This window comes from Scomber scombrus, chromosome 2, assembly GCF_963691925.1.
Source record: "Scomber scombrus chromosome 2, fScoSco1.1, whole genome shotgun sequence".
Lineage (NCBI taxonomy): Eukaryota > Metazoa > Chordata > Actinopteri > Scombriformes > Scombridae > Scomber > Scomber scombrus.
The window spans coordinates 30464101-30489269 of NC_084971.1; the positions used below are offsets into that span (position 1 = coordinate 30464101).

General features: G+C 39.2%; 1 protein-coding gene across 1 annotated transcript in view; it reads left to right on the plus strand.

The window, feature by feature from the left end:
- The window catches only part of LOC133989474 (voltage-dependent T-type calcium channel subunit alpha-1I-like), a 192596-nt gene that overhangs the window by 25393 nt on the left and 142034 nt on the right, over positions 1–25169 (plus strand). Inside the window, exons 2-3 of the mRNA XM_062428145.1 lie at positions 9527–9638; positions 15295–15428. Of these exons, the coding sequence (XP_062284129.1) occupies positions 9527–9638; positions 15295–15428 (246 nt within the window). The remainder of the gene's footprint in view (positions 1–9526; positions 9639–15294; positions 15429–25169) is intronic.

The following is a 25169-nucleotide window of genomic DNA, read 5'->3' on the forward strand; positions in this document are numbered from 1 at the left end:
TCAATGATTCAATATCTGAATGTCAAGCGAGTTGGATGCCATTTAAAACAAAGTGGCACCGTCTATTATGAAATTGATTGATGACACAAAATTAAACCAAATTACAGTCTCATTTCGGGAAGTCAGCTAACTGAGACCTTTTCAGCCAAGCAAGATTTTGAACAGATATCGGATGATGAACTGATGTTTTAATTTGGAAAAATGTGAATTATGTAAAACCAATATTCAGTGCACTCTCCCAAAACCCAAACACAGCATGCACATATGCACACACAACAGAGGGTTCCTAATATTTTATGTCAGTACCGGTTGCCACAGCAACAGGGCAGAACTTGTCTCCAGGAATCCTATGGCAGCTGTGCACTGGCCATCTGGGAGAGAAAGAGTGGGAGACACAGACAGAAAGAGAAAGAGAGAGAGAAAGAGAGAGAGAGAGACATTGTGGTCATAGATTTGGAGATGTAAAAAGTTGAGTGAGTCATGTTTTGTATCTCTAAAAACTTTAATCAAGCTTCTTGAAGATTTGTTACAGCCGGAAAAGCCAGTAAACAGTTTAAAACCAGATAGTAGGAGTTCCTCCTCAGTTCAAAGATCAGTTTCACAAACCGTGAATCATCAAACGGCAGCTGGTCTGTAGCTGAGCCATGGCTTTTGACCTCCTAAAAATGGGAAATGATATGCTTTTCTGTCAAGCATTTTATATTTTCTTCATATAATTAAGACACAACTTCCCACTGACCAAGAGAGAGAATGATAGGAGTAAATAACAGTGATTCACAGCCAAGTTTCTGTCCTGACAACATAACGCTAATTCAAAACGACAGTCCAAAGCAAGAATAAGCAAAGTCCAGCAAAGTAGTCAAGTTTATTTCTAAATACAAGTCGTGCTTGTTAGTCCACCGTGTATAAATAGAATAAATGCTGATAGGGGCTTCTCTGAGTTATGCAAATACTGGCCTGTGTGTATACGTGTGAGTATAAGAGGTCATAACCTGGCTGATTTCAAAGCTTATCAGAACCGCAGCTTGTGTGTGATCATATAGAAAACAGTGTTCACTTTATGTTCAACCCTTCTTTTATGTTTTATCAGATTATGCAGATGATGAAGTGTTTTGATGTTCTCTGTATTTTAATGAGATGGTGTAATGAGACTGGTATCGTCCACGTTATATTGACGGTAATTGTAAAGTTGCTCAAGAAGCTCCATAGTGAAACATCTGGATCAGTGGTTCCCAGTGGTTTAGTCTTGGTAGATGAGTTCAAGAACCCCTTCATCTCCCCGTTTTCTTGAATTTGATTTTAATCCAGATGTTATTAATGATATAAAAATGCATAGTTTTTGGGTTCTCCTTCAAAACAGTGACTCCAAAGCTGATGTTTAGGCCTGCAGCTTATGCCAAGTTGTCATTCACACTATTACCCTTTGGAGTGGCATTAGATGGTTGTTTCAGCTTATCTGCTCATTTAAACTCTCAGTGGCATCATGATATGGGGTGAGGTGTAGTGGGCTCGTCATAACTGGTAGTCAGTTGGTTAGTGAGTCGATAAATATGCTTAAAATCAGAATTTTATCAATTTAAAATCCTATTTGTGTGTTGATTTTTCCTATTGAACACAAATAAGTGTTTTTAAGTTGTATCATAAGTTCTACTTTTACAAATTGGCTGAGCTGATCCGCAATGTTTCCAAGAACTCCCAGCTGGGAATCACCCAAATAGATAGCTCATTCCATATGCAGCTGCTTAGTTAGTCTTCACTGTTACTTTTACTTGTTTCTCTCCTATGTAAGTTTTCAGAAGGTGAGGAAAAGAAGGGATTAATTCAGATGTAAGAGCCAGAACTCATCTCAGCAGTGGAAACAATTTATTTTAGCAGCTCAGAGTCAGCTTTAGCTAGACTAGATAGAGGCGGCCAATCATGTGAACGATATTACATTCTCATTTGTTAATATTAATTATACTAATGCTGCAGAATTACTGTAATGATTTATAGTTTAAAAGCTTCATATCACACCTTTAACCAAACATCAGTTAAAATCTAATCAAGGGTGAAGACAAATGACCGGAATTAGTGTTTGAGGCAGCGACGCCGATGAGCAACGAGAGATTCATAGAACAAGTAACAGCTTCTGTTGTCCTGTTGTTACCCTCATCCTGAAAATTATCCATATAACCTTTACCTTGTGTGTGTGTGTGTGTGTGTGTGTGTGTGTGTGTGTGTGTGTGTGTGTGTGTGTGTGTGTGTGTGTGCGTTTGTGCATGCATGTGTCTGTGGGTATTCTTCTGACCTGACAGCTTAGGGAAAAGAGGAGCTGACATGAGACGCTGTGGAGCATTACTGTGTGATATCCCATGACATTTACTGCTGTGCAATACACACACACACACACACACACACACACACACACACACACACACACACACACACACACACACACACACACACACACACGTACACACACTCCACCCTCCCTTTATCCAGTCAACTATACTGGATCGAAGAACCCCTGATGGAAAATTCCAGGAAAAAAAAAAGACCTGCCAGGCTCTGTGAACGTTATACAGTGATGGAGGAGAGGATGAGAGGGATGGAGAGAGTACAGTAAAAGATAGAAAGTAGACTGCGATCAATTGGAGGTGAGATAAATGTGTCTATAGGAAACAAAAAGAACAAAAAACTAAAGACTGAAGCAGTAAATGTTGTTAGGATAAAAGCCTGTGCAGTATATCAAACATGCTGACAGCAGCATAGCAAATGACATCAACTCTAAACTCTGAGGCAACAAGCTTTTGCTTTTAAAGGAAACAACTTCCCAGGTAAAGTTTCATGCTCAGCTTTTAGAGCAGAGAAAGGAAAGGGGGGGGGGGGGCACATTTCAGTAATTAAACCAGTTTATCAGTTTAAATGAATAATTCAACATTTTGGAATTTACTTTATTAGCTTTCTTCCTCAAAGTCAGATGAAAAATTGAAATTGAAAATGTATGTAGAGTCTGATATCAGCACTCAGTTCAGAGCTGAGGTGCCAATATAGTTCATTAAGCTGTAAAACTCTGAAGCTGATCTACACAACGTATCTGTCAGATTGAAACTGACATTGAAGGAACAGCAATTGTAATTTTTATTCTTTTATATGCTTTACTTATTACTTGATACTTAATTCACTGATATGTTAAAGGAGTGTTTATAATGTTTATTGTGTTTATAATAGTGTATCTGAATTTGAGGCACTGAATTCATCATTTATTAGTCTATAATTGACTTTATATCAAATCAAACACAAAAATGGGAGTTATTTTTTGTATTGGAACTACTTCTTGATATTTGGTTTTGTTTTGGTCCCTGTACAGAACAGCACATGCACAATACTACCAATACTGGCATGGTTATACTACTCCTGATTGTTGTTGGCCAAAAAATAGTCCCAGCCTGTAACTCTTATTTTTGTTTATTTACCAGTCAGACAGATAAGAGAAAACATGAGATCCTCATCTCACTCTTTCAGAAATATTTGCTTGACCTGTTCAAATCCATACTAAACAATCAGACAGCACCTGTAAACAATTAAGCATTAGTTTGTTGGTTTATCCTGGTTAGGGTTAGGGTTACGGTTAGGGTTCAGCCACTTGATCAGTAGTGGCTGAAGGAAGAGACACAAGCATTTCTTGTTTCCCTCTATAATTTTTCCAACTCTAGTTAAACATCCAAACTTCCTCCCAAGTCAACAGAATTTGATTCAATTCAGTGTTTTGTTAACTTTCCAGCAGCTGATCATCATAGTCACCAGAATACCTCTTTTTATGTAAAAACATAAACAGATATACTTTATTAGAGATACTGTATCACAGATTTATTAGCAGTTTACGACACTGACGACTTAAGACATGATGGAGTCTCACTTAAAAACACTGATACCAAAATAACCTCCTGGTGTCTCTCTCTCTCTCTTTGTGACTATTTACTTCATTTGATAGTTGATTGGTTGCCATGGAAACCGGAGGTCGTTTGCCTCCTGCGTGTCTCTTTGGAAACAATAAAAAAAAAAACCAGAGTGGGAAGGCGAGAGCGAGCGAGGCAGAGGGACATCGAGAAAAAGGGTTAGAAAGAGTGACGCCACGCAGTGAGGTATTAAGAATTCATTTAGCCCCCGCTGCCACACATTTTCAGCCTCCCAGCTCTCTCTAGCTCTGTCACGCTGTCGTGCTTTTTCGGCACATCCAAATCTTTCGGGTAATGTTTGGATTTTATTTGGCCTTTTTTAAATCTTGGATTTGTTTCCTGCCAGATCTGGGATGTAATTGAGTCAGTTTCTGGATTTCTGGCTCAAACTTTGTCAAAACCTGCAGGTGTGGACAATGAGTAGCCAGGGAAATCTTGGAGAGGCCAAAATGAATGTGAACTCTTCTCATGTTGAGCTGAGTTGATTTAATCAGTCAATCATCACACAATTAATCAACAGTTGTTCAAGTCTAGAGACTGTTTTAATTCATTTTAAGATTCATTTTTAGCTTTCAGAGCTTGCAATGGTCATTTTCCATCTCTTCACATTTGATGGACAATTGAAGTAACCCTAAAATGTTTAGCATCCATTAACAACTGACATCAAAGTGCATCTTTAAATCCCTTTATTTCCAACTAGGATTGGATTTTAATGGTGTGATGATATGTACTGTCTCATATTTGTATACATGAAGATGTTTATTGTAAGGGTTTTGTGTACCAACAACACTGTTAAAATGCTATTTTAGAAGCTTTTTTCACCATGCCAAGTCTAAAAAAATGTATTCAGGGCAACTGTAACTTGACACAAAAATGCTCTAATTCTTCATAAAGCAGAAATCACAAAGCTGTATCTGTCAAGCTGTATTTCAAACTATTATAACCGAGCTGCTCAGTGGCCTACAGCACAGTGTAATACTGAAGGTGTTCCAGGCAGCTTCCAGTAGTGAGTGACAGCTCCTGTTTGAATGTGAAGCAGAGCATGCTGAAAAACAGCAGCCTATTTGGCAATCACTACCTGACAAAAGAAAAAAAAAAGGAGGTTAAACAATTCTGGAGGTGAAACAGTTCTATAAAACAATTTCTGAGTTAATCTCTTTCGAACACGCTGTCTGTAATAGAGCTTTGTGCATTGAATTCTACCTCGTTCGCCATCCAGTTGCAGTGTTGATGTGCATGTTTCTCTGCGTGAAGGAGAGAGAGAGAGAGAGAGAAAAGAAGATACAGAGCCTCCTCCAAGGCACCTACACTAATTGACTCATTTTTTAGAAGCGGAGGGAGACAGACAGACACTTGTTAAAGGCAGCTCATGTATAGGCAACGAGCACGAGAAGCTAAACCGGTAAGCCGGAGATTCTGGCAACTCACAGAGGCTGTTTTTTAAAGAATGCATATGACAGTGAAAATAACCCCGAGATAATATAGCATTAGCCCAAAGGCTGTCATCATTACTTAGACTGGTGGAATAAGAAAGCGCTGACCTGCAGTTTTAGTCAGCCATGCTTTCCACATTAAAGTGTGCCTGGAAAGGCTATACGCTTTTTTAGATGGTGTGTTCCCAGGCGCTCGCCGTGAGCTCAGTGACACCTGCAGATGATATCTCCATCCTCATTAGGAAGGGCTAGCTACAGAGAATAGCTGAAGTGGCAAGAATGCATATGTGTGTGTGTGGTAACGTGCAGTATGTGCCTGCTTGTGGTACGATGATAACATTTAAATATCCCTATCAGTTGTAAGCGAACATGTAAAGTACATTATATTTTATTATACTTAAACCTTTGTGTCGTCCTCCCGGGTCAAATTGACCCCGTCTGTTTTGACTGTTCCTTCTATCCTCCCTTCCTTCCTTCTGTCTGTCCTTCCTCCCTCCCTCCTTCTCTCTTTCTTTCCTTCCTCTCTCTTTCCTCCCTTCCTTCTTTCCTTGGTCCATCCCCTTTCTTCCTTCTTTCTGTCCTTCCTTCCTCCCGTCCTTCTTTCCTCCCTCCTTCTCTCTTTCTTTCCTCCCTCCTTCCCTTCTTTCCTCCGTCCTTCCTGCCTTTCCTTCCTCCCTCCTTTCCTTCCTTCTTCCTTCCTTCCTCCCTCCTTTCCTTTCTTCCTCCTCCCTTCCTCCCTCCTTTCCTTCATTCTTCTTCCCTTCCTTCCTCCTTTCCTTCCTTTCCTTCCTTCTTCCTCCCTTCCTTCCTTGACTCGAACACAACAGGAGGGTTAAAAACATCATATACACTTAATATTCCACATTAAAGAAAACTCATCTCATCTTGGACAACATTTGATGAAATTTGAACAAACATAAACACATCAAAACAAATAATTTCAACCTTTATGTCATTATATTTTACGTTATCTTAAGCAGGGGAAGGGTTTAGTCATCTGTGGGGCACCTTTATGTTACTTCATGCACCTGCAAACCGTGTTGCTCTCGTGTCAAGAGGAACATGGAGCTGAGTGTTGAGGCACTTATTCTCAAAGGTTTCTCTTTGATCTACTGTATAGGTTGGATTGTACTTCAATTGTACGTCACTTTTGACGAAGCGCCTGCCAAAGAATACCTGCGATTTTATTGTAGGTTGTTTGTGCGGCTGTTATAGTACTCCCCAATTTGCTAAGTACTACTTAAATGGCATTATTCAGCACACTCCACTCTCCTGTTTTGGTTCAATCTCACCACTCTCATAGTGTATTTTTCAGTCATGGCAGGCAGCTGTTTCTTAGCTACCTGATGATGCAGTACTTTCTACTCAGCAGCAAACACAAACACAAACAAACAGCAGCTAAAGAGCCAGATATTTCCCTCAGGAGTTGGTCAAGACCAAAATTGGAGCTAAAAGAGAGTTAAAGATGTGAGCTTATATTTGCCAGCTGGCCAGAGACAAATTATGCTTCAATGTTGTTTTTGCTCCCTGCAGGTATTTCAGGCTAAAAAGCTACTGTTCAATTCCCATTTCTTATCAGTCATAGTTATAAATGTCAAATGAACAGCAGCAGGGAGTGTTGCTTCATTGGAAATAGCTTAACTGCGATCAAAAAACTTTATGTAAGCCCCAGATGTAATTTTAATGCTGTGTTTATTTCATAATTTATGGTTCTATCTCCTGCAAAGTAAAGCAAAAACAGTTTGATCGAATTTCATAGATTCTTGCCTCATTATCATATTGTATAATCTTATCTTCTTGAAACTAAAGCTTACCAAGACAGGGATTTTCTGCTTACAATTTGTGCCCATGCATTTTAGAATTTGGGTTATTTTGTTCTTCCATATTCAAATAATAATGTAAATGAACAATTTTAAGTGTGTTCAAGTGTGCATTCGTTTGTGCATGCATGTGCGTCATCGCTATATGCTTGCATGTGCTCTTAAGTTTGTATTAAATATCCAGAAACTGGGAGCTTTTACTTCTAAAAGCAAATATTTAAGGGTTTAACCCCATCTAAAAATGGATCCTACAGTGTATTAATGGTTGTGTTTGATGTGGGTTTGGCAGTACAGTCTTGGAGGTCGGACGAACATGTACGAGAAGACAAATCTTGCCCCTTAACCTTTTCTCTCGTGCCTACTTTACAGCTATTAGCTTGCAGCACATCTATATTAAACACGCCTCCCTGCAGCACTGAATATTTCTCTTTAAACGATCTCCATCAGTTGACACGCATTGATTTAATGTTTGATTTAATGTGAGACTTAATGCGTACAAGTGAGGGGAGTGTGTGTGTGTGTGTGTTAGCGTGTGAATGTGTGTGTGGGTGGGTGACTGCGAGCGTTTGTGTTTTTGAACATGTTGGTTGGTTTGCACGTGCTCATATCAGCTTGTGTGTGCTTTCCTGCCTGTTTGTGTGTGTGTGTGTGTGTGTGTGTGTGTGTGTGTGTGTGTGTGTGTGTGTTAATGAGTGGGTGTTTGTGTGTGCATGTGTTTGAGGCTCTGTCTCTGTGTTTATGTGTATGCATGTGTTTTTGCCCACTCACAGCCTATCTTTATCCACGCTGCGATATCTACAGTAGTCCATCTCTTTGTTTGAAGGTTGAGGCAGGGCCAAGAGAAACATGTTGAGCATTGAAATCTTTTCTGGGAATTCTTGTCCGTTCAAACTTGCGGTGTGGCACACTCAGAGAAGAACATGTTGCCCTTTTTTTTCCTGGCTCTTATTCCTCACTAAAGCTGCTCCCATACTGCAGGCTGTGTGTTGTAGTCTGCTGAGGGGAGCACTTCAGCATCCTGCGCTGTATAGCCTTAGGGAAGGATTGGACCTCCTGGGCTATTACAGCACATCCCCCCCCTTCACACGCTTGTTAGTCAAGCAGTGCACTCACTCCCTCAACACACAGAAAAATGCATATTGAATCACTCCGTCACACTCTGCTGCTTTGTTTCTGTCACCCTTCTCTAGTTTACAGCTTCGGTTTCGCCTGTTGTGCTTGCTCCGTTAACCTCTTCTCAAAGCGAGTGTTTATGCTGCGGTAGTCTCAAAACATTTGGCATCACATTTTGTTCTGGAGCGTTTTGGTCTTTGACTAATCGAAAGAACCAGGATCTTCCTCATAGGACCCACTGACGATGTAGGGATGCAATGCCTTGCTCAAGGGCAGTCTGACATTACAGTAGAATAATCCAAATCTAAATTGGTGGAGTTTTTTCAGAGCTTGTTTAGCTTTATTTATTTGGATTTCTTTGAGATGTATGTGTGTATGTCACAGGAATAACACAGTTAAAAGAAGACATGCCAATTTTATAGCGTGCAAATTGTAAACCACACACTCTATATGCATGTTTCATTGCTGCAGCACAAGATCTGTTGAAAATACCTGCAAAAGCCTGCACTCCAAAAGTCCATGAACATTTAGACACAAGTGGTTTAAGAAAAATCACGGCAGGCCCGAACTAAATCTAAGTGTAATAGTGTGACATTTCGTAACTGAATTGGACCCTGCAGGGTTCACCTTTTACTTCTCTAGTGCTGCTGCAATTTTACAGTAATGCTGACATAGAGGCTCCGTCTTCAACTTTTTTGAAACCCTTTGGTGTAAATGTTAGAGTATTGGTAAAGAAAAGACCTTTAGGAGTGATGTGGTACTGTGCAGTAGCAATAGAAAATGAACTGTAGAGTGTCACATTTAAACTTTATGGAGCTGCTTCAGTTAGATTTATTATAACACTAGTTGGGGGGTTTTTCAGAGCTCTCAGTTCATGTGAATACTGATTATTGAGAGACTTAAGAGAATGTAGTATATGACAGCTCAAACTACGCTTTTATTTTAAGCTCTAAGACTATGTACACATTTGTATTAGAATATATCAGAATGTAGTCAGTAGTTGTAGCACTAAAGCAGAATTGCAATCTTTAAATGGGTCTTTTTCAATCATTCTCAGCACTCTCTGTCAAACATTTTGGATTTAGCGACATGCAGTCAAACTCAGACCAATATATCCCTGTCTTTTACTGTAGCTCTGAGATTTAAAGTGTTTTTAACCTCTGGTTGTATTTTCCTCTGTGTCACTCTGTGTGGTATTTTCCTTAACCGACTGTTCTTCTACTTGGTTCGAACGTGTGAGTATGATGGTGATCCTATTGAACTGCGTGACCCTGGGGATGTACCAGCCCTGTGAGAACATCGACTGCTCCTCAGACCGATGCCAAATTCTACAGGTGAGGAAAGCACGCTCACACACACACACACACACACACACACATTGTCTCTCCCATGCCATTTGTGGTTGCTAATCTTTCATCAAATTTCTTGACAAATAATGAATCTGTTAATGGAAGATTTTGTACAAACCTTCATGGTCTGAAAATGGACTTTGATATCTTCTGACTTTTCACATGCTGATACAGATTCATCAAATAAATATCATCATGTCAACACTACCATTGTGAGCATGCTAAGTACCACGGTGTAATTAGCATATAGCTAAGGGGAGTCACTGTTTGAGCTTTTCCATTGATTGATGTATTTTCCCTGTATCCCAAATCCTCTTATTGTCTCTTACTTTTGTTTTACACTGTGTACACTGAAAGCATTTCAGCTGCATGTTTAATCAATCCAGCTGTCAACACATGCCGTCTAACTGCAACCTGAAGCATATTTTTAGGCTTCCCCCCTATCTTTCCATGTTTCACATGCATAATTACTGTGATTGTGTATTGTTCCAAAATGCGGGGGATCTACACTCAACACTGCACCTGAATGCCTGCAGTGAAGTCTGTCATTTGAGGTTCAAAGGAGAGATGCAAAAATTCAAGATGAAAGTAAGAAGTGATTTAAGAAAACACATATTTTAAATGAGGCCTCAGATGTTCCATCTCAAGCAGCATCATTTACCAATGATGTGATCACCTGCCGGTGGGCTTGACGTCCCTGAAGTATCTCATTGAACAGATAATGTGATGTACTGTCCAAACAATGATGGAACATACTGTAATTACCACACTAACACATTTATTTCTTCTTTTACTCTGACACCACCCACTGGGTAATATTTAGACTTCCAGTACTCAACTGCTAAGGATTCAAAACAAACTTAAGCCCTCACCTCTTATCTATATAACAATGTGGTTTTCTTTATAATGAACATCACAGCCTAAGAACTGCAAATATGGTTCAAGACTCTTGTTTTTCATCTTTCTGGAGCACTTTGTAACTATTTTGAAGTGCTCTATAAATACATTTTGTGCATATTTAATGAGGTTTTTCACACAGTATATACATACATGCATGGTGTAGGAATAACATTACGAACCTACAGGACAAACATACATTAACAAATCTGCTCTCAAGCACACTTTTTTATATATAACCTCCATGAGCACAGAGGCTACACTAAACTCTGAAAAGCACACAAACTGACGTACAAAACAAAATGTCCAAGAACACACTCACAAACTTGAACACGCTAATTCAGATATATTCATGCATGATGCACACACTACATGCCAACATATTCCTAGAAGAAAAGCAAACAAATGTGTTTCTAGGAAGTGCGCACCATGTGTACGTCTGTTCCCTCATACTCGTGCTGACAAACAATTTTTTTTAAAAACTCACAAATTCACAACATGCATATCTCCTCTCACCCTCTCTCCTTCTTCCTTTCCCTCCATCCTCGTCTCGCTCTCCCTCCCATGCTGCGGCCTGAAACTCCACGTGGTGACTCACTGCTAGCATGTGGTCTTTATGGTGGAGCGAGCATGACTCTCTCGCATACGGCACCTCAGCAGCTCGTCATCCGGCAAAAAAAAAAAAGAAAAGAAAAACAGAATCCTTTCCTACTTATGACAAAGGTGGCCTGTGTGGGTGTAACATCTGTGCGCGAGCGTGTGCACGTATGTCTCCAGTCTGTCAGTGTGAAACGCTTGTTGAATCACCACCGGCGTCCAGTTTTTTTCACATTCTCACACGAATACATACACAAGGCCCCACACCCATCATCCAACAGCCAACACGCACAGTAGATTGATTCAGCTCCCTTGGGGGGAGGTGGCTGGTGAGTTGGACCTAATAGAATTTCTCCTCCAAGTATCTATAGACCCTATTCAATATCAGCATGGATTTAGTGGGCTACAGCGCCGCAGTCAATACACCTACTCTCAGAAAATCCGTTGTTCAATAACATGAATTCAATGGTGCCTCACCAGCACAATCTATAAGCTCTAACAAATGTGGACTTTAAGACCTCTGGAAGCTTAGCTAGTTATTTAGTCAGCTATAATAGGGCTGGTGCACACATGAATAGTTGGTTAAAATGGGAAAAACACGATTTTAGTGACTAATTGAGTGCAGATATATAGAATTTTAAGCTTTATTTCCACTATTTTACATCTTATTTTGTATCCATAGGAGACATTAAAGAATAGTAATTTATGCAAGGGGCTTTTTTCAGTTCATGGATGTGTGTTGAAACATCTTCAAGACCAAACAGCAGCCTAATTTGCATTTGACTCATTCCTTTGAGCTATCCTGTAACCTGGATGGGTGAGAATCTTTATAGAAATCTCAGGTTGTTGTGTCAAAGGCTGCAGCGTTTTTTTGTTTTTTTTTATCTCACTGAATAAGAAATTTAAGAGAATCAATAACAAGGCCCTCAGAAACAGACGTGCTCATGCAAATGTCGTCCTTCATCACAGATTAGAAGCACAAACGCACGCTTGAGTTTGGATACAAATCCATCAAGGCTGATACACTCGTTACCTTAAGTGTCTTTTATAATAGCAGCATTGTTTGATCTGATTACTTACTAAGTTGGATTGAAAAAGAAAATTCTTTAAACGTGTGAAAGGTTTAGTACCTTCGGAGCTAAATGGTAGAAATAAGTAGTTTATCCTTTACGTAATAATATGTGTATACATGTATATTATAAGGGAAGTTAAACCTAAAATGGTATGTTTTCCCTTCAATTTCTTATATGAATAACTGATAGATAACTGTGAGATTTGTCTGAAAAAACTGATTTTTTTTTCAGCAATTACGACAAAATCTTTGCAATGACATTATATGCATTTCATAGTCCCACAATAAGTTATGATAATGTGATACTTTACTATATGTATCGTATTCTTTTCATTTTTAGTCCATTAGAATAGGTGGACATATATTGTCGTGAAAGATAATGTAGCAGAAATAGTTTGTATTTTACTATTAAGTCCAAGACCACCCCCTCTGTATTTGTATTTTGTGATGTAATGTAGGACGCATCCAAAATAAATCAAGCTTTAGAGCAGCAATGAATGATGATTGATGTGGACAGGGCAGCTTTTCAACCACTAATAGTTCTCCTCAGGTCAAACGTTTTTCATATCATCATTGCGTGTGGTCTTTTTTGTCTGGATAATTACCTTTCCACACCTGCAAAGAATTAATGAATGTGCATTTGGCTTTTTTATGGCTACATCTGGTATCAGCGTATACGCCGTCGGCCAATGTGTAATTGGAGATATTGCAGGACAGGAATGCCAACACCACTGAGATAATTTAGAGAAGGGTTTGCCATTACATAGTTTGTCCACTTGAGTGCACTGAAAAGTTTATTTTCCAAATGTGGTTTCCCTCTAAGTACAGATGACTATTAATAAATGTAATTATGATGCTTGTAAATATTGGTATCAGTATCAAAAATGTAGTATTAGCTATAAATATCCACGCATATACGTACAAACACACACCAAATGTGAAAATGATTCAATTCTAAGAACAAAAAAGAGATGAAAGAGTGATAAATATGGCATGTGGAGAGATGGATGAAGACAGAAGTATAGAGACAATGTGAGACATGAAAGAAAAAAAGAGAAGAAAACTGACAGAAAAAAGTGAAACAGATTGAGAGGTGTGAGAAAGAGAGCTGTGCAAATGTCAGAGAAGGAATTTTTGACATTTGGTCGAGTTTTCATCTCCTCTGGGTCAGTGAACTTTACAAAAGGTGGCATCGCGTCCATCTACTGCAGATTTGACAAAGGTCAAGGTTACAAACGTTGACCGATCCTGCACATTAGCAGGACATCTGGCATCTGTACGCTCCTCCAGGACTGCTGAGTTTGATGATTCTTTTCAGCAGCGAGCTAGTGGCAAAACAAAGATCCACATCAGTGCTTCGGATTCAGATGATGTTGCCTACAGTACCCACTGAAAATCAAATTACAGGCAACGCTGAGCGCATCAGTTCGTCTCTAATCCTCATGTATACACAAAAAGGACACCAGCTAATCTAAGCTTTTTGCTCACAACAGCAATAACATGCATTAGCAAGCTGAGATCTTTGATTTATTCGGATTTTTTTTTTCATTCTTCTTTTAATTAGATGCTTGATTAAAGCTGGGAGTGAGGTGGGGGATGTTGATGTTGGGCTTATCTCTGATTACTCCTCAAACAAATTATTTTCCATTACCCCACCGTTTAGGGCAAACCGCTCGACTGGGGAGAGGGGGGGGGGGGGGGGGGGGGGGGGGGGGGGCTGAGGGAAGGAGATGGAGTGCAATAGAGATTTAATAGAGAGAAGCAAGTTCAGAAAAAGAGAAATGGTAATGTGAAATTGTCAGGGAAAGAAAAGAGAAAGGAGGTAAATAAGATGGTTATTAACAGGAATGGGAGTAAGAGTTCAGAGGGAGGTTTTGGAAAAGGGGCAGAGATTGATAGACGACCGAGAGGGAGACAGGGCTCGGAAAGAAGGGGAGTTTGACTCTGGGTAATCTTAAGAACTAAGCCTTGTGAAGTATTCACCTGAGTCTTTGGAAAGTCTGCAGAAAATCTACAGATAGTGTGCTTGAGGCTCCTTTTGAACTCAGGACTTCAGACAGATGTTCTTAGTAAGTCTAGAAGATCCATCCATTGCTCACATCTTGGCTTGGCCCTAAATGCCCATTTGATAAAGATGAGTCAAGAAAACATAATATTTCCCCCCCCTATGCCTCTGTGGGCTTTTCACAGCAGGCAGGATTGGCATCATGTTATCCAAATGTTGGTCCTGTCATCAGCATGTTGCTACAGATTCATAGCACCAGGTGGTGTTTTCACACTTGCTGATGTTGTCCAGTCACAACCCATTAATTTCATAGTGTTCAAGATTTATTAGACAGGATGCCTGAATGATTTTATGTGCTATTTTCTGTAAAACTCAAGAATTATTGAACCTTCATGGAACCTTCACAAACAATCGCACAATGTTTATAGTCTTAAATCACACATTTTATTCCAGTGATCCCTAATATTTTTCCATATGACACATATGTCGTTTAATCCCACTGGCAACAACAGTTGCCGCACTTTTTTTTTTACTTCTGGAATCTCTTGAAGTGTTGGTTTGACTTTGGGTAGCTAATTTAAGTTTTAAAATCAAATAATAGGTTGTCTACTATAAATTATATCAATATCATGTAACTAGTGTGAATGGTCACATGACCAGGCCTCTTTACTTCCTGCCTGCACCTCCGGAAGGAGATGTCTGCCTCAAACTTTTACAAGAGGAAGTAAGTAAAATACCTGAATTTACAGATATAACTAAAATATTTTCAACATGCATCTTTTAAATATGTGCACTGCGATAAGGAATTGCAACAAGGCATCAGTCGGTTTAAATGGACTTCCATTGCTGATGTCTACTAGTGTGGATATATGTGTAAAATATAAGTATGAAGCAAAAGGTATCAAGTGATGCAAATCTTTCAGTTTTATCTGCTGAGCTTTAGATATCTATCTCTGATATCACGGAGCTGTGTGGAGTTTGAAGTGGATACCGACGTGAAAAATGACATTTTCTGCCTTTTTCATGTCTGACACCTTTTCTCTTGTCTTTCGTTTTGTCTTTTCTGTCAGGCCTTTGATGCATTCATCTACTTCTTCTTCGCTACGGAGATGGTTATAAAGATGGTCGCTCTGGGAATCTTCGGTCGACGCAGTTACCTCGGGGACACGTGGAACCGGCTGGATTTCTTTATCGTCATGGCAGGGTGAGGACCCGATCTCTTTGCTTTATCCCTTTTTGTACGTCAGGGGAAATGACAAGTCTTGCAAAGATAAATGAGTAACAGCACAAAATGAAAACAATTCATAGCACAGATGAAAGCGTGATGGTAAACACCCGAGTGATGTATTTTTCTTTTTATAAGTCTACCGTAAGTGTTTTAAATATGTATGTTAAAACTACAGCTTCTAAATACAGCACGTTTGAATTATTTGAAAGTTCACATTTTTTAAATTTGATTTATCTTGAGTCTATTTAAAGACCAGCCTCCAAATCCCTTTTCTTAGGCTCGGCTTTGTCTTTTTGACAGTTCATGATCCATTGCGCTGCACCATGCAGGGCTGATCATGTCTGTGTTAAATATGTAACATGACATTAAATATTAACATGGTGATAGTGATTGGCTTACACCTGGGACACGATTGACAAATAACACAACGATAATTTAATTCAGTTGAGATAATCACTGTGATGTAATTTTATGAATCAGGTGAAATTACCCTGCCATCAATTTTGCATGGGGTCATGCTGTTACTGCTGACATGATGAATATGAGCCAATACCTTTAGCTGGTGAAGTAACCAGTTAAAAAGGACATAATGTGGATATTTCCAGGCCTACATTTATATTCTGGGACTCTACTGGAATATATTTGCATGATTTACAGTTAAGTAACTCCTTAATTGTCATATACTGGATCTTTATGCAGCCCCTCAGTTCAGCCTCTGTTTAAAACAGGCCGTTTTAGCCCCTGTTTCTTTAACGGCCCCCTCATGATGAGCTCAACCTGTCCTGATTGGTTAGCTACCATCTTGGCCGACTTCCAGCAGCTCAAAAACAAACTAAAGTTGTAGGATATCACTTTACTCATTTGTTTTTCTCATTCTTTCCTCAAAATGGAAACTTCTCAAACACATCTGTACATATTCAAGCTTGAAATATGCAAAAAGACAACGTTAACAACCCTTAAAACAACCCTTTCAGCAAAGACGACAGATAGACAGCTGTTTTTGAGCAAGCGTGAACAATCTGATGTCATGAGAACATTTTTTACATATGTTCACCTCAAGTTTTAGACATTTGACCATGTTCAACACAGACATATGACATCATAATAGTATGAACATAACAGAAAAATCACAAAAACATGATAGTTTCCTTTTTAAACTGGCTGATATTACTCTTTGAATATTTGTCATTTTTGCTACAAAATAAGTACATTTTCAGATTCTACTGAACCTTCAATCACCAATCATGGTTTACCAATGACAAGAGCAGGGTTAAGTTTCTTCAAGTTTCAGCCTAACCATTTTCAGTTTCTATATCACATAGCGATGTTACACCTGCTATGTGATTTTGTGCATTCATGCCAACTCATAATTAATCATTTACAGGTGGCTGCAACAGGTGCTCTGAAGAAGATAGTAAAAGAGTGGGCTTTTCTGTGTTATTCAGAGCACCTGGTAATGGCCACCTGTTGCAGTCTGCGTCGATAGCAGTGCATTGCACATATTTTATTCCTTTTAGACATCTTCTTTTCTCACTTGTGTGAATGTGCGGCTGTCTTAAAATCATTTGAAGTACTGTCTATTAATCAGGACTGAAGCTGAAATTGTCTCTAAATAGAAGTCAGCAGTTCAAAGTGCTCAAATATTTATAAATTGAAGTCTGTGAATAAACAATATCAGCCATTTGTTGAAGTGCCTGAAAGCTTCTATGCTTATGTATGATTTCTAGTGGCCATAATTTATGATTCTTGTCTGTTAGGAACAAAGGTGGAAGTATGTTGATGTTGCAAAACCTTGTACTTGTAAGGAGGAGACTGAGGTGGAGGGATGGATAAAAAAAAAATGTGTTTTTCATGCAGCAGAAAGTTGTTATCATACTGATCCCCACAATGTTGGTCCTCTTTTTCTTTTCATCATCATTTTTTAACCTCAATCATAATTTTCCCCAAAGCTTATGAAAGTCATGTTTGTGCCCAACGTTAACCAAACCTCAAACACAGTGGTGGCAGATCAGAAAACAGACATCCAAATTAGAGTTAGGGTTAGGGTTAGGGTTAGGGTTAGGGTTAGGGTTAGGGTTGTTTGAAAGGAAAGCCCCGAAAAATGATGGTGTCCTGCTTATAGGGGCTTCGGATCAGAAAATATTCATATGGGCCATTTTTGAAGGTGGTAACAAGCAACAAATGTATCCTTCTGTACAGATTTGGAAACAGATAAAGACAGATCAGGTCTCAGAAGCTCACCTTCCTTAACAAGACGGTGAACACCTGAATCTTCATGGACTAGAATGAGCTGAACAAAATCTATAACTTCAAGTGATAGATGATTAAACTTGGGTATAAATTCTTCTTCTTTCTCCACACACAAAATCCTACAGGTGGTTTCTTATTACCACAGAACAGCAAGAAAATACAGATTACAGATTGCAAATTTCACATCAGCTGACAGCACTTGACAAGGTCTCAGAAAAGTCGACTGTTACATTTCATTTTTCCTGCTGCAGCACTTTATTTTAATGAAACACATCATTCCTTTTAAAATATGCATCATTACCACTTGTTGCCGAAATTGAAACCAGAGCTGTGCAGTGCCTGAATAAGCACAGACCTTATTTGTAGGCGTTCAACTTAAGTAATTTTATGAGGTACAAGAAAATAGAGATCGTGACTGAATAAGGAAGATGACAAAAAAAAAAAAAAAGGTCTGGCAAGAAGCATGCATTTCTAAAGCTGGGGCACATTATCTCTTGGCACATAAGAATTAAAGCAATTAACATGATTTGATGACTCAAAACACTCAAGTCGTATTTTATCATTTTATTCCCCTTGAGTTTTTTTTTTTGTTTTTTTTTAAAGAAATAATTGACATGCAGAGAAAAACACCCCAAATTCACACCACCAGGTTGTGTTTAAAGGCAGTCTGGTGATGCTGTGTAAATGTCTCACACATGCATCTCCTGCTGGCTGGAGCTTTTTTAATGATAAAGAGACATTTGCCATCATGTTGGGGACTTTCCCAATATCATAACTGGCTTTAAAGTACCAGAGCCACATAAGAGATTGCACAGTTGTAAGTGATACGTCTAATTTGGGCTGCGCGAATATCAGATTGAAACAAAATTGTGATATTCAATTAGGTTTCAATACTATCTAATTTTTATGTGCCAACAATTCTATCACATTTAAATTAGGAGGAAGAGCTGCTGCATCAAAACAAATACTCCTGTTTCAACAAATGACAGGTTTACGTTCCTCCATGTGACAAACCAGGCGCAGTAAGAATGAGACAGGACATTGATGTAAACGTTTGGTGACAGAAAAAAGCGTCTTAAGAACAACAAAAATGTGTCAGTGTCAGCTTCTAAAGCACACGCTCACCTACTGAACATCACATGTGAACAAAATGATTTGCATAACAATGGATCACACATTATGAAAGCCGTCTCCCTTCACAAATGGACAAAGCCTTTTGTGTTTTAGGGCTACTGGCTACAGGTGAGCAATACATTATTCCGATTTTTCCCTTTTTTATAACACACAAAGGATTCCTTTTTTTTCAGAAGTGTTGTAAAGAGTAGAAACTAGACTGTTACATGCAGTTGCATACAGGCAATCAGACCAGCAGCTCATATAGTATGCATTGGCTGCATGAAGACATTGTGGATTGCATTAGATACTTTATTTCTAACCATATGGGAGTCTGGAATCTATATGTTTGTTTTTTGCAATGTGTCTAAGAAGTGTCATGGCTCTGGCAATTGCTAAAGACAAATGTACGCACTGTGAACACGATTTTTTAAATGTTCTAAGATAGTGCCCATAAACCTAAACCACACTACAAGATATAAGCACATCTCTTTTCTCGCCTTACATTTTCTCTTCCCACAGTGCCGTCAACATTTTAGAAGCTCAGTCTTTAGCTGATTTTCTCAAGAGATCATTGGAGAAGTATCTTCATTTCCTTTTAGATTTAAATAATTGTTTTACTTATTGGGTCAAAAGAGCATGTTCTGCACACATCTATATATATTTTTTACATCTTTCTCAGATTAATTATTGTTTTTTTCTTTATGCCCCCGTAGTTTAAAAAAACAACATATTTTACTGAAGTTGCAATTTTCCATCTTACATATTTCCCCTGCCTCTTTGTTTCCTCTCTCTTCATTCTCCTCCTCCTCTTTTCCCCTCGAGGCAAGATGGACATTTCTCATTTACTTTTCCTGCCTTGGTTTCCTTGGATATTCTATAAATTTCAACAACAGCACACTGCTCTAGCCTTCAGGCTCGAGGAGACACTTCCACTATCTCTCCTTCTTGTAATGTTTTATCTGGTCTTTTTTCTTCCACTCTGATCCAACAATTTCAACTCATATGTCTTTCCTCACCCTCCCTCTCCTCCCTCTCTTTCCTTCAGTCACCATAGTTTAAGCAGCAGTTACAGAGTTCTGCTGCTTCGTCTCTGCACGCCAAACCCCAATGCTCAGAGCGTACATGGAAGACAGATACCGCCACCACCGCCACCAATTACTCCACAGTCCAACATCCACCACATGCAGCGCGTGTAGCGGCAAGGAGGGGGGTATGATAAAACGTCGCACCCCTGGGAACTAGTGTGCTGCAAACACAAACAGTAGGCAAGCTGCAGGAAAGGGATTAGGATCAGCATGAGTTCCACACCAGGCTCAGCTTAGCTTCGCTGTACTGCTGAAGCAGACGACTCCTGCACACAGTTAGTTTGTATGGAACAAAGTGTGAGCGTCGTGTGTGTGTGTGTCTGTACTGATGTGGAGTAGGCAGGTTTCCAAGTCAGCTTTTTGAGTAAGATCCCCCCCCTAGCTATGACCTCCTGCTGAGTGTGTATTCCCTGGGCATCTTTGATTGTGATAAACAGAATTCCAGCTGAAATCCATTGTGTCTTGTGCTTTATGACTCAAATGAACATTTGCATTTCATTTGTTTGGGTGTTAATGAGTTAGCTAGATAGTTGCCATGTCCACTGGTAAGCAACGTCATGCTTTTTTTGTTGAGAACTTTGAAATGTACAGTCATAGGTTATATTCTTTAACACATATTTTCTTGCTAATTACATTTTAGAGAACATCAGATGAAATCCAAGCCACAGTACCTGCTGTCCAAAAGCTCTACCCACCTTTACTAAAGCACACTAAGTGGTAGTATTGTGTCATAAAATATTTAAAAAAAACAATTCCCGATCATTTTCTAATATTCAGATATTTAACCTCTGTTAAAGTTCTGAATTGACCCCATCTGTTTTGACTGTTCCTTCTTTTCTCCCTTCCTTCCTTCCTTCCTTCTTTCCTCTGTCCTTCTTCCATTCCTTCCTCCATTCCTCTTTTTACTTTCTCCCTCCCTCCCTCCTTCCTTCTTTCATCCCTCCCTCCTACCTTCCTTCCTTCTTTCCTCTGTCCTTCTTCCCTTCCTTCCTCCATTCCTCTTTTTTCTTTCTCCCTCCCTCCCTCCTTCCTTCTTTCATCTCTCCCTCCTACCTTCCTTCCTTCTTTCCTCCGCCCTTCCCTCCTTCCTTCCTACATCCTTTCCTTCCTTCTTCCTCCCTTCCTTCCTCCCTCCTTTCCTTCCTTCTTCCTCCCTTCCTTCCTTCCTTCTTTCTCCCTTCCTTCCTTGACTCGAGGACAACAGGAGGGTTAAAGCGTGTTGCTAAATGTAGATATGAAGTATTAAGTGTATTTTGATACACTGTTCAACTGGTTTGATGCATGATGTATTTGCAAACCATCAGGATACAGCTGTCATTGAGATTTATTAACATTTTAATTTGAAACACCACTGGGGAAACCCATAATATTCAATGAGAACTATGAGTCTATAGTACATTAATCTTTTCACATTGAACCACATTAAACACATTTCCTCATTGGTCCTCAGTCGTTCCCCTTAGGTTTCTCACAGCTAAGAGAGCGATGGCAGCCCTATTATGCACGATGAAACCAGCGCCATAGGATATCTGTCTCTCCATATTCAGATCTTTTGTGTGGTGATTATATTTACAGCTGCCCTTGGCTCTTGGTTTCAGTAATAACATTACTTCCAATGAGTGACGCTGATCCTAATTTGTTGGAGCACTGCGCCACTGTTCTCGCCCACAGTGGAGTGGACAGGGAGGGATTGAGATAGAGAGAAAGAGAAAGAGAGAGAGAAAAAGGCAGAGAAGCAAAAAAAGGTGTTAGAATTGTAGTGGTTAGTCTTTTTTCTGTGTTTAGTCTTCTACTGTTGGCACCTGGCATTATTCAGCATTAGGACTTTTGTTAAGAGGCATGAGGAGACTCGAGGTTTATGCCTACCATACACTGGAAGACTTTGAAAAGACTTAAAATACTAAATTGTGACACCCTCTCACATAAAATAATTTTATAAAGACTGGAGATCTTGCAGGGTCACTAAGACTAAAACTAGATCCCTTTTGAGATCATTATCCATCATCCTCCTGGTGGAAATGTACAAGTTTGTTCTGAAAAAACAGCCAAAAAGAAAATGAGAAGACTCTGCAGAATGCGGAGATGATCCTAGTTAAGATAACAGGGACAGAAAAGATGCGGCACCTCTGAGTCGCTGCCATTTTTACTATATCTACCCAGCTTGCTGCTTCCTGTTTGGTGCTAAAGAGAGAGCGCCTACTGGTTGTTGATAACGTTCACGTCATTTGAAGACATTAAAAAAAAGACTGACTTAAAACAGCTTGGACTCAGTTTCATGACTTACACCAAACTCAAACAACCACAACTCTGGCAAAATTCTCAAGATTTTAAGCCGACATTGGAAATTTGTCCGTGGCAATGAAATCGCTTGAAAAGTTGTTCGGTGTGAAGCAGGCATTAGTCACAGAAACATATTTTGGAAGTGAAAAATACCACCTTGTGAGTTTTCAGTCAAATGTGAATATAAATGCACATATTTGGGCTTAAAACATGTAGTGAATTAAATTTTTTAATGAATTTGCACATTTTTTTCATCATTTCGAATTAGCACACACTTCACATTTTTCACTCTCTTGTCTTTACGCTTTAACTGGCTTTCAGTCTTTAACAAACAGTAGTCAGAGCTGTTTTGGCTTCGATCATTATAGCTCAACAACCAATTTCATTTCTTTCCCCTCAGAGTTGCTCTGCTTCGGAAATGTTTGCATAATTGAAACTGGAATCTGCCCCTCGTGATCCTTGTGTACATAAGGCTTGTGTGTGCATACTGTATATTTAAACGTGTGCGCGTATTCTTTTGTACGAGTCTGTCATCTGGGGTAGCGCTCGAGAGGCTATCTGCGAGCGCAGGCCCAGCTTTACACCTCCTCTCTCAGGATCTATTCATTCTCTCAACTCCTCCTCTCTCCCTTCACACTCTCTATCTGTCTCCAACACTCTGCAGAGGGAGCAGGAGAGGAGGTGAAGACATGCTGATGTGTTGAGAGCACATGGATGAAAAATATGAGCAATATATCTGAGAAAGAAGGGACATCAAAGCATATTACAGGAGAAATGTCAGGGCTCATAAATTTACACATTTCACACACTAAATGCATTCTTATCAAACCTATTGTAAGAATAACAACCAGGAGTGTGGATGTTGCTCAGGCTGTTGCTCACTTTCTTCAATCTTCCTCATAGCATCACCACCGCTGCTCAATGGGCAATCCGAGGCACCATATTGGCTGCTTTAATGCTGCTGTTGTAACAGTTAGATGCTGGTTGCATGATTGGTTCCTGATGGGTGATGCTGCACAGAAGTTTAGCTGCTTACAGATTCACCATAGTGGGGGATAATCTTGTGTATCACTGATAATTTCATCCTCGCCAGGCTGGAAAGGTGCATGAAACAGCTTTTAGCTCATGAAAGGTACCTTTACACAGTGTGGTGGTGCATGTTTATTGCGTGTCAAACTGTGCGAGACAGGTCAAATGAAATATTTCTCATATTCTGTGTTAGACTGTAAAATATGCATGGTGAATAGTAGCGGTGGGATGTAAAAAAAAAAAAAAAAGGGGGAAAAAAGCATGCAAAAGCAGTGGCACATCATCAGCTCGCATCATCCATACACACAAACTTCTTTTTCATTTTGTATTCATCATGTTGTGTGTGCATGTCTTTGTTCTCCCCTAAACCTTATTAAAAATGGCACTTGCAAAATGCCATGAAGACCAGTGTATCATTTCATGTTATACTCTGATTGGTTTGTAGATGCAGGTATACAAACCTTAAATGTGACAGTCCAGTGATCCAAGATTTTACCACGTTTCTCTCACAACTTCCATCTCAAAAAGCCTAAAATCTCACAGTATAAAGACGGCAGCCTCACATTTTAGTTTCCATGATAAATAAATAAATAATGAATTACTCTGCAGAGGACAGCTCAGATTATATTGTGGTGCTGTTGATCGAACATAAGAAAAATAAAATATGTGAGAAAATTCTGGTGAAGAGCTGTTGATTCTGCTGAGCCAGTTTGTCCTTTTAACTAATTAAATTATATATACTCTATATGTATAACTTAAGTGGCACTCAAAATTAAGAACACAAGGTTCATAACTGCTAATGCTTCTTCTTCTGTGACTAGTTTTGCAGTAGGTCTTACTAAACATAAAATGATTAGTTAGTTTTTCACTTCCTCCATCATCAGTCATTGTCAGAAATTCTAAAAAAGTACCACTCAATGTAACATTGAGTCCTATGGAGGATATCATCACTTGCATTCAAATGGGTTAGGGTTAGTATTCGATTTCCTAAAATCAATATGGTTATTTGGTTCGTCGATATTTATATGTAAACAGTGAAACAAGCAATCTGAATGATGGAAATGTCTTGTCTCGTCTTGAGAAGGGATTTTGACACTTATGTCAGTCAGTCTTTACACTCATGTCATATTGATGAATCCATACCTGTGCCTCAACAAATGTGTTTGTCTTTGTGAGTCACTGTGTTTGTATTTGATTCTTTTTTTTCTTTCTTTTTTGTCAGTGCCATCTGTTTCTCCCTGTTCTGTTGTAATATACAGAACATGTGTGTGTGAGAGCTTAACTGTACAGTCCTTCATATATTAAACATATGCGTACACTATATATCTTAACTGTCTCCCTCCCTTACATTCTGAGCTGCCAAACCATGTACTTGATAAGGCGAGCAGATGGGAAGTCATAATTGATCCCGATATGGGTTGGCAGTTTACATATATAAATATATCTATATTCACACCATAGTGGTTCTTCTCCTGTGACAGAAATAAGTGCAGTTTTTTAATGAAATATTGGATGGAAACATTCATGTTCTTAAACAATGCTGAAAATGAATACTGACTTTCACGTGCACAGCAATGTGTTTATTGCTAAGAAATCATTTTTGCAAGATTTCACTAAGGCCATGTTGAGACTGACAATATGCAAGATGCTGCATTTGGTATTGCAAGCACATGTTCCTTGTAGATTGGTTTGTAAATTGAATGCTGCTTTTACAATACCATGTAAAGATGTTTGGACACACCTTTGTAGGCCCAATCTTTTGGCTGTGACTGTATGCTGCTTACTATTCATCCCGACGAAAGATACAATGATTTTCATCCTTAGAACTTCCCACAGCTGTGAAATCCTTTCTCATAGTTTTATAAATTGCTGTGCTTTGTGTTGGCTTCTTCAAATTCATTGATTCATCACAAGAATCCTGAGAGTGTTACCTTTCCAATGATACCAGACACATCTC